Source organism: Ixodes scapularis, unplaced genomic scaffold (assembly GCF_016920785.2).
Source record: "Ixodes scapularis isolate PalLabHiFi unplaced genomic scaffold, ASM1692078v2 PGA_scaffold1__304_contigs__length_218370807, whole genome shotgun sequence".
In the NCBI taxonomy this organism is placed as follows: domain Eukaryota; kingdom Metazoa; phylum Arthropoda; class Arachnida; order Ixodida; family Ixodidae; genus Ixodes; species Ixodes scapularis.
This window is the reverse complement of record NW_024609846.1, coordinates 150127611-150139438: the sequence shown is the minus strand read 5'-3', so window position 1 is coordinate 150139438 and position 11828 is coordinate 150127611. Positions and strand designations below refer to the sequence as shown.

The 11828-nt window shown below is 48.9% G+C and overlaps 1 protein-coding gene and 1 pseudogene across 1 annotated transcript; one reads left to right on the top strand and one right to left on the bottom strand.

The window, feature by feature from the left end:
* Positions 1-1996: 1996 nt before the first annotated feature.
* LOC115315515 lies at positions 1997-4716 on the bottom strand. Its single transcript, XM_040219997.2, has 9 exons — positions 4686-4716; positions 4415-4574; positions 4245-4322; positions 3908-4112; positions 3364-3429; positions 3216-3293; positions 3017-3082; positions 2869-2946; positions 1997-2229 (listed from the first exon to the last, which is right to left on the bottom strand). The coding sequence occupies exons 4-9, from the start codon at positions 3978-3980 to the stop codon at positions 1997-1999; spliced, it is 594 nt and encodes a 197-aa protein (XP_040075931.1). The 5' UTR covers positions 3981-4112; positions 4245-4322; positions 4415-4574; positions 4686-4716.
* A 589-nt stretch (positions 4717-5305) lies between these two features.
* The window catches only part of LOC115315516, a 75596-nt pseudogene continuing 69073 nt past the window's right edge, over positions 5306-11828 (top strand).

Genomic DNA, 11828 nt, shown 5'->3' with positions numbered 1-11828 from the left:
TCTATCCATTACCATAAATTGACACATTTACCTGTGAAATGGTAACCAATGACTTGTTTCCACCTTGTGGATAGACCGGCCAGCATAAACACCAGCCCATGCGTTGCAAAGGTTACGATGCCATCATTGCTCGGCAGCTTGCAGCCTTTCAAAGTTGTTTGCCCAATCACGGTCTTTGTTGTGCAGTCATACTCCAGGCCAGGTGTCAGCTGCATCTCATCCATGAGCAGCACACAGTGTCGCTCTTGGGGACCCACAGTTGCAACTTTGCACTCCACTGCAGGAAGAAGTTCTCGAAGAAGCCCTGCGTAAAAGGAAAAGAAAACCTGTCTGCATTTTTGGTAATGAAGCCAAACGTGTTTGAATACATTTAAATTTTTTTGTTCATACCTGTCTGAAAATTGACTCCTTCTATCCTTTTCTGGAGAGTTCGCTCGGCTGGCAAGGGCAGGAATCCTTCTCGAAGGAAGTTGTAGCCTCTGTGTCCACAGGCAAGACGGAGTTGCAAGGCTCGTTTGGTGGTCTCCCCAGACCATCTGTTGCCTCTCATATCTTTTTGTTGCATACAGAGGATCTGGTCGTCAGCAAGATGCCCTCTACAGTCATCTGAAGGATGTAAAAAGAAGTTCTACAACAATATGACGTGTTGCCCTAGTTGGTTTGAGGTGAACATCTTGGGAAGAAACAGCAGCAAAGAAATTTGGACAGCAGTAAAGGAACAAACACGACAGGATGGCGCTGAACTAATAACTGTTGTTTATTACGCAAAAGGTGAAGGAAAAAAACAAGAAGCATCTTAATCAGATAAAAATATATAGACACACACAAAAATGCCAGCCAAGCAGCCTGTTATGTCACGATAGGCCAAATCAGTGGCTACGTAATACCGGTCATAGTCAATCGCAGGTACCCAAAGTTTTTTTCAGGTAACACCACTGACGGTTTGCTGACGCATCTCCTGCCAACTTCCGAGATGAAAAAGGCCTCGGAAATTTCTCTTGTCACTCTGCTGCCTAAATGACAGACTTAGCATTTGTATTCACTCAGGGCCACAGTTGGGGGGCCGCTACCTTTACACTGCAGGGGCTGCAAGTGCCAGCCTAATTTTAGTTAAGTCACTGCTTTGGATAGACATAGAGGCAGAGTGACAACGGAAATTACCAAGTCTTTTTATCTCGGAACTAGGCAGGTCAGCGAACCGTCAGTGGCGTTATCTGAAAAAGAATTCAAGTACACGCGATTGACTAAAACGGGCATTACGTAGCCACTGGTTTGGTTTATCGTGACATAATATGCCGCTTGTTGGCGTGTGTGTGTGTCTATTTTTTCTGATTAAGATGCTTCCTGTTTTCTTCCTTTCCCTTTTCGTATAATAAACAACAGTTGTTAGTTCAGTGCCGTCCTGTCGTGTTTGTTCCTTTACTCTTGTCTAAGTTTCTTTGCTGCTATTTCTTCCCATGTGCTACAATTAGAATTTTTGTACTAAAGTTTAATAAACATTTATTGGCTGCCTTTTGTTTTGCAATCATATACGAGACTCAATACTTTAATACCTTTAAGATTCTGAAGCTCTCGTGACAGCTTGAGATATTTTTTGTTGGCCAGGTCAAGCTTACGACGGAGTTCAGATATTGTTTCTTCGTGATGTTGTTCAAGGCAGTTTGCAGCAACATCTCTAGACACCATGGGATCTGCAAAAACATACATGATTTGAATAAAACGCAACATGAAAAAAATAATGTGAATCCCACCCCATGTGGGATTTGGTGTAAAAGCAAAGCTTTCTTTGATGTACGATTGTCGCTGCTTGGACGGTGATTTTGGTGTCGTTCAGAGACTGGTGTAAGACGACACTAGTGATGCGTTATATATACATCTATTGGAAACATCAACATTTGTGTTTATATCTAACAAAACCCAGGGTCTATCGCACACACAGCAAACAAAATCAAACTCGTCCTGCACGAAATGTTTTTTAAAGTACTCTTGTGCACTCCTAAACGACGCTCTCCTGTTCCGCTGCTGTCTCACTGCCGCCACCCTGTTCCACTTCCCGTTTATGAGCCAGCATGCGCTCACGTTCGAAACCATGCTTCGCCTCATACCGAAGACGTTCTTCCTGTGCTCGACACTTCTTCCTAGCCTGCATTTCCTTGGCAGTGAACACACGGTTCGGCTCCATTTTTCCGTTTGCAATGAAGTTGGCGCCTTGACTTGGTTTATACTGCCCTTGGTTTCTATGCAATATGACGTGTTCTGAACATCTGGGCCGGCTTGCTCAAACCAGCGTCTGAGCCTCTTAAGTTGCGACGTTCTCTCTTGCTCCCTGCGTATAGGTCTACATTGCTCAGGTTGTCAGGCCACAAAAAATACTCAATTTCTCCGTTCACGATTTTAAGTCAAGCTCAATGCAGAGAGGTTCTGCGTGAATCTCCAATGAAGACTCTCTTCAGTTTGTCCACATTCGTCTCCGTGCTGCCGGCTAGAACCCTTTGGCTGAGTTTAACTAGTATCATTCTGTCTGTCAGAAAGAAGCTCGATTTCGCAAACAGATAAGTCACATGATCGAGGTGTACGAGTTAGCTGAAAATTACTCTCGTGGCAGTCAGAGGCGGGATAGTCTGTTGGCATGGCATCTGGAAAGGTTATTGCAGGGAGAGTAAGAACACAAACAAAAGTCTTTCCAACCTTCCAACGTGGCAGTGTTGCTCGAAGTCTCAACTGTGCAGCCCGAGAAAGCTCCATCAGGGTTTTCTGCACAAAGTGTGCGTGTTAATGTGTTGCACAGAAGATGGGAAGCAAACAGGATTACACATAAACGGTGTGACAGCTATTTGATGTGCCCAGAAACTGTGGAGGCAAACTTACTTTCACTGTAACCCGCTGCGCTTCCTGGGCTCAAGGTCTCGTGGCAGTCAGAGGCGTGAAAGTCTGTCGACATGGCATCTGGAAAGGTTATTGCAGGGAGAGTCAGTTGCCAACACAGCTCAACAAAAGAGCACAGCGCCCTCCTAACCTTGCAACACGGCACTGTCGCTCGGAGTCTCAATTGTGCAGCCCGAGAGAGCTCTGTCAGGGTTCCCTGCGCAAAGTGTGCGTGTTAATGTTTTGCACAGAAGATGGGAAGCAAACAGGATTACACATAAACGGTGTCAGGCCCCCCCTAAATCATGACAGTTATTTGATGTGCGGAGAAACTGTGGAGGCAAACTTACTTTCACTGTAACCCGCTGCGCTTCCTGGGCTCAAGGTCTCGTGGCAGTCAGAGGCGTGAAAGTCTGTCGACATGGCATCTGGAAAGGTTATTGCAGGGAGAGTCAGTTGCCAACACAGCTCAACAAAAGAGCACAGCGCCCTCCTAACCTTGCAACACGGCACTGTCGCTCGGAGTCTCAATTGTGCAGCCCGAGAGAGCTCTGTCAGGGTTCCCTGCACAAAGTGTGCGTGTTAATGTTTTGCACAGAAGATGGGAAGCAAACAGGATTACACATAAACGATGTCAGGCCCCTCTAAATCATGACAGCTATTTGATGTGCGGAGAAACTGTGGAGGCAGACTTACTTTCACTGTAACCCGCTGCGCTTCCTGGGCTCAAGGTCTCGTGGCAGTCAGAGGCGTGAGAGCTTGTTGACATGGCATCTGGAAAGGTTATTGCAGGGAGAGTCAGTTGCCAACACAGCTCAACAAAAGAGCAAAGCGCCTTCCTAACCTTGCAACACGGCAGTGTCGCTCGGAGTCTCAATTGTGCAGCCTGAGAGAGCTTTGTCAGGGTTCCCTGCGCAAAGTGTGCATGTTAATGCTTTGCACAGAAGATGGGAAGCAAACGGGATTACACATAAACGGTGTTGGGCCCCCCTCAATCATGACAGCTATTTGATGTGCGGAGAAACTGTGGAGGCCCACTTACTTTCACTGTAACCCGCTGCGCTTCCTGGGCTCAAGGTCTCGTGGCAGTCAGAGGCGTGAGACTCTGTGGGCATGGCGTCTGGAAAGGTTATTGCATGGAGAGAAAAAACACAAACAAAAGAACAGAGTGCCTTCCCAACCTTCCAACGTGGCAGTGTTGCTCGGAGTCTCAACTGTGCAGCCCGAGAAAGCTCCGTCAGGGTTTCCTGCGCAAAGTGTGCGTGTTAATGTGTTGCACAGAAGATGGGAAGCAAACAGGACTACACATAAGCGGTGTTGGGCCACCCTAAATCATGACAGCTATTTGATGTGCACAGAAACTGTGGAGGCAGACTTACTTTCACTGTAACCTGTTGCGCTTTCTGGGCTCAAGGTCTTGTGGCAGTCAGAGGCGGGAGAGTCTGTCCGCACGGTGTCTGAAAGGTTATTTCAGGGAGTGTCAGTTACCAACACGGTTCAACAAAAGCACGTCAGTGCCACTCGTAATCTCTATTTTTTTTTCACATACCTGACAGAAAGGCTGAAACTTGCTTCACTGGCATCTTTCTGTTGCGTTTTAGCTCGTTTGAGTTACGCCCGGAGCCAAGAATAGTAGGCACTGCATCTTGTTTAAGCAGCTTCCTGCCATCGGCTCGGTGGTTTTCGAACTGAGACTGCTCGAAGTGATCCTAGAAGGCATTATAATAAAAGCCTGAAGTAGCCGCTCTCCCGTTCAGTCGGCGATGGTTGAGGACTTTCAAAGCGATACGCGGAGCAGAACAGCTGCTAAACGCACTCACCTCACAAAGCTTGCTTCCCGCGCCGGGCTTGAAATTTTTTCGGTTCACAACGGTTAACCATACTTTACGTCTCGTTGTCGCGCCCTTTCCCAACGGAATGCGGAAGAGTCTTTTCCCATTCTCTGACCTGTTGGCACACCCGAACGCACAGCAAGCAGGCATTGTTGCACAAACTACACTGCGACACTTTAGATGCTTCACACGGTAGCGGTCTCGCGCTTATACGTCGAGATCCAAACGCGAACCTCCGCGGCATCGGTTCTTCGTATACCACGGGCAAAGCTACGCTTTGAATTGGATGTCATGCGGAATACTGAGGAAACCCTGAACTAAGCACGCATATCAACTCGAATCAAGGTCGTGTTGTTCGTATCTCACGGAAAAGGCGCGTGCTGAGAAACGGACTTCAACGCTTCAACGTGCGCGGACCCAAGATGGTGGCGTCGAGAAAACGCGATGATGATGATAGTGACCCACGTGACTGCCGCTGTCCAATGATGCCGCAGCGAACCAGAATATTGTTGGATAGAGCGACTGCTATGTCGGCAAAGTGCCAAAGAAAAGGAATGCGGTACTCTGAAAGCGTTATTTAGTGACTCTAATTTCGCCCTGTACCGCCTATGGCGGTACCGGCCGAAAACAATCGTCTGGAGGTGGACCACGACGGTCTGGACAGTCAGGTCGCAGGTCGGTCTGATTCACATCTTCGCCTATCTCGTGGCAAGACCAACCCCCAAGACGGAACAATCAGAGAATTTATGGACGAACGTGTGCGAACTGCGGACACGGGTTGGAACGCTGTCAGAGCTATGACACGTGCCCAGAGCGGAATATTTACTGTTACAAATGTGGTCGTCCTGTTCACTTCGGCGGTGTCTGCAGAAGCACGCCCAAAGGCTATTCACAACGGCCACGGGGCAAGAAAGTCGAACTGATTCTATCGGATGAGGACGACAACGATGACGAAGACCCAACGCTCGTGAATCACATCACAGGAATGTGCAAATCACGAGTCCTCATTACGGTAAAAGTCTTTAAGACGTCAGTACCGTTCTTGATTGATACGGGATCATCGGTTTCGATATTGGACAAGTCCGCATTTATACAGCAGTTCGGAAGCGACGCCAAGTTGTGCCACCCCCTGACACGTTGCTGAACCCTTCCCGCGAGCCCATCAACGTGTTGGGAGCCTTCACGGCTACTCTTACGTTCAAGACGAGACAGGCACAAGTTCTCTTTTATATAGCGGACAACGGTACGTCGCTACTTGCAATGAACGCTGTGGTAGCACTGGATATTCAAATGAGTGGAGCAACCAGAACATGCTTCTATACCGACGCTGACAAGCCTGATGAAGCGTCACTACTGGCAGACCCTCATCTGGTATGTGAGCAGACTACCGATAACACGGAATGTCGGCAACCAACATCTTCCACACCTACAACTGACGTAACCTGCCAGCCCGACGACATATCTGCGGCGCTGGAAGAAGAGTGGGCGGCGCCTGCCATGCCGCTAAAACAAGTGGCAGTTATGCACGAATCGTTTCCCACCTTGCGTCTCAGGAGGTACTTCGCGTAGGTACCTCCGGAAGGGCACGCCGTTCATTTCGGACCAAGCTGCGGACAAGAGCGTCACTCGAGTGAAAAAGTTGCTTTCGTCTTCAAAAACTCCAAGGATTTTCAATGCAGACCTACCCATAATTGTGATTGGGGGTTGTGTGTATATTTATACAGCGTGTATTTGGTCAGTTATTTGTAAAGTTGCGACGAATCACTCGCTGTAGATGAGCAATTTAGCCAGTGCAGTACAACCACTAGCCATGGGGTCTTTAACGTGCACCACGCAGCAGTGATACACGACCGCACGCCGGCACGATGCTCATCCAGATCGAAACGGGCAGGGGTGAGGATTGAACCCAGGGGGGCTATGTAGCACGTTTTGGATGTCCAGGAGACTAGGGAGACGGAAGTGACGTAGGTGTGAATGAATGTATCTTAGCAACTTCTGCAGATACCGTCATCAGCGACTACACCAATCAACATCGAAAGAGCCTTGTTGACGTCCCTTCCTTCTCCCTAGTTTCCTGGGAGTCCAAAACGGGCAGCATTGCCCCCCCAGTGTCCCTGGGTTCTGCAGCGCGAGCTTTCGCTCCACGTGCTCCGAGCTGATGTGAGGTAGCGCACTCGGCCCCCGATCCCCCCATAATTGTGACTACCGGTGCTTCGGCATACGGACTTGGAGCAGTGCTTCAGCAACTCCACGGCACGGATGTCTAGACGGTCTTCTTCGCGTCACGTACGCTGACCCCGGCAGAGCGCAAGTACTCGACGGGGGAAAGAAAAGCCCTTGCATGCTTGTGGGCGTGTGAAAGATGGCACACGTACCTGTGGAGTCGTCGCTTCAAGTTGCGGACAGAACATCAGGCACTCGCTGCACTGTTAAACACCCGAGGAAATGGCCTTCGCCCACTCAGGATTACACGGTGGTCGACCCGTCTCCTGAAGTACAATTTCCAAGTCGAGTACCAGCGGGGCAGCGAAAATCAGGTTGCAGACGCGCTTTTCAGGCTTCCGGTGCGAGATGACGAAGGCGAAACACCATTCGACAAAGAGATTGTATCATTCGTCTCCACGGACAGTGAATGAGTAATAAAAGTGCAGTTCCAAGAAGAAACTGCGGCGTACCCACTCCTTTCTGCAGTAATGACCTACGTCATCTCCAAGTGGCCAACCTGGAGGGCGTTGTCCAGAGACGAGGTCATTCTCCATGATCAAAAAGACGCACTCTTGGTGAGTGACGGTCTCGTCTTAAGGGGTGAGCAGTTTGTCATCCCAACAAGCATGCGAGTGACGCTGATCGCTAGGGCGCATTAAGGTGATGCTGGCATTGTCAGGACGACAACTCGCCTTTGTGAAATTTACTGGCGGCATGAACGCGGAGGTGAAGCAGGCAGTTGACGCCTGTGACATCTGCAAGACAGCCGTCAAGTCCGTGAAGACGGCAACCACGCCTCTTCAACCGGTGCCTGTGCCTCCTCAACCGGTGCCACTGCCTCTTCAACCGGTGCCTCTGCCGACCTTTGACCACGGGCGATCCGCCCGTGGTCAAAGGTCGGCATCGACATAGTGGGCCCTTTCGAGAAAGCGCCGCCAGTATACCGCTACGTTATCACGTTGGTGGATTACTTCTCTAAATGGCCGGAAGTTCAGTTCTGTTCTAACATCAACACAAAAACGGTGACTAATTTTCTACATCTCGTTTTTACGCGTGAAGGATAACCCTGCAGTCTCGTCCGTGACAATGTGCCCCAATTTGTTTCTGAGGAATTTAAAAGTTTCCTGGCTCATCGGGGAATCAAACACAAGCTTGTCTCCAACTACCACCCACAAGCCGACTGGCAGGTGGAAAGGCACCTACATACAGTGTGCAGCACTTTAGAGCCGCGCACTGCACGCTGCAGTCCTGGACTACCTTTTCGTCTACCGCTGTACACCGCACACCACCACCGGGTTTTCTTCTGCTCTTCTGCTCCACGGTCGCAAGCCGAGACATAGGCTGCGCATTTTGGGTCTTTCCTACACAGAGTTCCTAACGAACCCATTTGAGGAGATGCAGCGACTGCGTGAGCGGGTACAGCAGAGACACGATCACAGCAAGAGATATACCGACGGAAAACGGGCTGCTGGGACACCACGGTTCAGGGTGGGAGACCTCGTGAGAATGAAAAAACCTGGAAAAGACCCAAGGGAAGCCCAGCTTTTAGTCCTCCGACGCGCATGACCCAGCAGGTCGGAAGATGGACCTACCGACTTGAAGACGGCAAGGTATGGAATGCCTCCAAGCTATCAACCGTCCCAGAGCCAGAGGTGACTGTGCCTAAAAGTCTCCTCCAAAACAATACCAACGACAAAGAAAGGGCGATGTGCAGTCGTCATGACTGGCAGCCAACAGTTGTCGCTCGGGCACCTCGGTTAAGACCAGGGTCAGCGGAACCAAATCCAACAGCAGCACCGCCCCAAGCAGCAAGACTGCGACGGTCTCAGCGCAATCGGCGACCACCTGAGCGCTTCAGTAGAACTTTGTGTATATAACAAAACTCTCATAGTTTACCTCATGAAACTTGTATGTGTGAGTGGTTAAAAATGAGTACATGCAGTAGGTGTTAACGTCTATAGTCCTGGCCAGGAATAACTAAACTGGTAGATTTGGAATGAATGTGCTGTATATAAGTCCGAAAATGGGTCGTGTTACCTTGAGCGATGATTTCGAAATTGTTCTGTGTCTCAACGTAACGAACTTAGCATTGTGCTTCGAAAAAAATTGTCAGTTGTATATATGTGTAATTGTTGGTGTTCACATGCGTTTTGTACTCTATAGTGATCCAGTTTAATTTGTAATTTTCTTGAAATTTCATCTCTTCTTCGCTCTCTCTATTAACTATATTCAACGTTTCATTCTTATTTTCCAAATTCAAGGGGAGGGGGGAGAATGTTGTGTTCACCTAGTTTCGATTTCCACTTCATCTTTTTCACAGTGTTGTAAATATCCTGATGCTATCATGATTCTTATCTTCTCCATATTTCTTTTCTCCTATTGGCTCTATATAAAAAAGTACAGTCTACCAGAATGCTCGGACCAGACTGGTTGCTCACTCTACAGTGTCACCGTAGCCCGGGACACAACACCCCCTGCATTGATTACAGCAATCGGCTCTCCCAAGTGCTTTGGAGGAGAACAGGCGCTCCAAATTTCTCAGAGTGCAAAGAAAAAGAACTTTGGCGTTATTTTGATGCAGGCAAAAAGTAGCTAACTTAGCAAAAAGAGAGGGTGGGACAATGCTTGCTGCCCCATCGGCGAGCGGGGGGCAAATGAAAATCAAATTCGGTGAACCACGATGAGTTTTCCGACGGTGTATATGCATGAACCCGCCAGAGTGTTCAGAAAAGCCTGTGAGATAAGTCAAAAGGCCAATTACGATATTCCGATTTGCGCGTTTTTTGTAGGCGTCACGTTGCCTAGATTATCGTTGGCAGAGAGAGAAGCGAAAGCGGGGGTAAGGGAAAGGGGGGTGGGGGGGGGGGGGGGGGGGGAGGCGTAGGAAAGTACGGCTCGGGGATTTACGTGCTAGTGTTTATTCGACTCGAGGAACCTATCTGGGATTTGGCTAAAGGCTAGCCCGTGAATCACTGAGGCGAGTTTGCCTGAGCATTGGCCCTTCTCTCTCCACTCTCTTCTTGCGTAAACCAGTCATGTGCCGTGTATAAAAACGCGCCATTCGAAGTGCAGAATTGAGCAGTTGAATTACTCCACAAGCTATTCCGAATACCCGACCCGGTGCACATTACGGCTCCGTTCCCGCGGCGGCCATCTCGAACATGGGACAGCTTTAAAAAGACAATGCAATTAATTATTTTTTCTAAGAAACCTAAATAAAACTCGTTACTAAACAAAAAAAAAAAAAAAAACTTCCAACGAAATACATATTTTTTAGCAATAATGTTACGGGTGAAGCCACGAGACACAGTCGCTGAAAAAACTAAAGGTTTCATAAAGGCGAACTTATGCCAAAACAAAAGGTTAAAACAACAGGTGTCATAAGCGAGCAACAATGCCGGCGACGCGGTAGAATCCGGCGCTAGCGTAAGACTGACCGCGGCTTGCCACGCGGAGCCCCTTCTGTACGCGCGTGGGCTTCTGGAACAATCGGCGTAGAAGGTTCGGCGCGTAGAACATTCTAGCCTCGAATCGCCAACACGGTTCTCGAATTTACCGGAACACCACATTACAGTGTCAACAAAAATGCGTCCCCGCGGCTAGGCATCGAACCTTGGCTTTTTGGGCGGAAGGCGAGCGCGATAACCGCGATGCCTACTTGGCCAGCTGCGCGCGGGGCGATGTTTACATCGCTAGGCGCAAGTTAGGTGGAGAAGGAGGTGACTGCAGCCCACTAGTCTACGCCCCGTGCTTACACCATGCTTAAATCTGTCATTTGCTGGAGAGATAATTGACGTGGGATATGTTGGTGGTATAATTGTATCTCCGTGCCATAATACCAATTTGATCGTCAATTTTTGTTATATGTGTGTTCGATAATGAAGCAACATAGATAAAGTCATTGTTGTTTTCAAAGATATCCCAAACATACCTTTCTTCGCTTTGAATTGAAACGATGATTAAGCAATGCTGCCGGCGTCTGCGGAGTACGTACCCAACGAGCCCGGCTCATAGAGTTCGTCTTTGTTTATGACTACGAGTCGTTTTGCGTTCACCGAAGTGTTCAGAGAAAGATCTCCCCAACCGACGGGGTTTGCGACAAAAGCTATCATAAGTACGCGAGTTCGGAAGAGCTGTGCGGGTGCTTGTTTTCGTAGCGGGACTGGCCTAAGCCTTGCTTCTCACCTCATCTATGTTGACTGATCTCGTTTGATTTGTGCAGTTGCGCGTGTTGATGTTGAATCAAGCTTTTGGTTTCAGTATGGAAAGGCCCTGCGGCCCTGTGAATGGCACAACCGTCATGATTGCAACCATGGTTTTATTACCGAGAAGACACCTACGCAGGTACGAATTTGCGAGCCATTTGGCAGGAGGCGATTGGGCGTTTGACTCGCATCAAGCTGGTAGGTATGTTCCCGTGATGTCGTTCAAAATACACGTAATTCTTAAAGTTGCGATGCAACAATTTTTTTTTTACTTTGTGCAAATACCGCTTAGAACGAATCCCTGACGTTAATGACCTATGAAACACACGTTCGTTTTTCACCCTACGCAATAGAAGTCCCCGAAAAAAATTAAAGAAAAAAAGAGAAAGCCGTTTACAACTCCCTGTAACGCCGAATTAGAGCGCAGCTCTTGAGGAAGAGGGAAGGGTACTGGGGGGGGGGGGGGTGTCAAGTGACCTTCGGGGGGGGGTCACGTTACCTAGGGGGGTTACGTGACGATAACTAAGCCGATGACGTCATCAGTAACGTGACAATGCGGATACCGATGACGTCATCAGTGACGTCACTGATGACGTCATCAGTGCTGACGATGACGATACGGATGCCGGTGACGTCAGTGACGTCACTGATCACGTCATCGGGGGTCACGTGACCTCGGGGGGGGGGGTCACGTGACTTGGGGAGTCACATTACTTTGGGT

Coding starts and splice junctions, on each gene's coding strand:
- LOC115315515 (XM_040219997.2), bottom strand. CDS start 3,980: ATGCCCACAGAGTCTCACGCCTCTGACTGCCACGAGACCTTGAGCCCA. Junction 3,083..3,215: donor CGCAGCGGGTTACAGTGAAA/GTAAGTTTGCCT, acceptor CACTTTGCGCAG/GGAACCCTGACAGAGCTCTC. Junction 2,947..3,016: donor CGACAGTGCCGTGTTGCAAG/GTTAGGAGGGCG, acceptor TAACCTTTCCAG/ATGCCATGTCGACAGACTTT.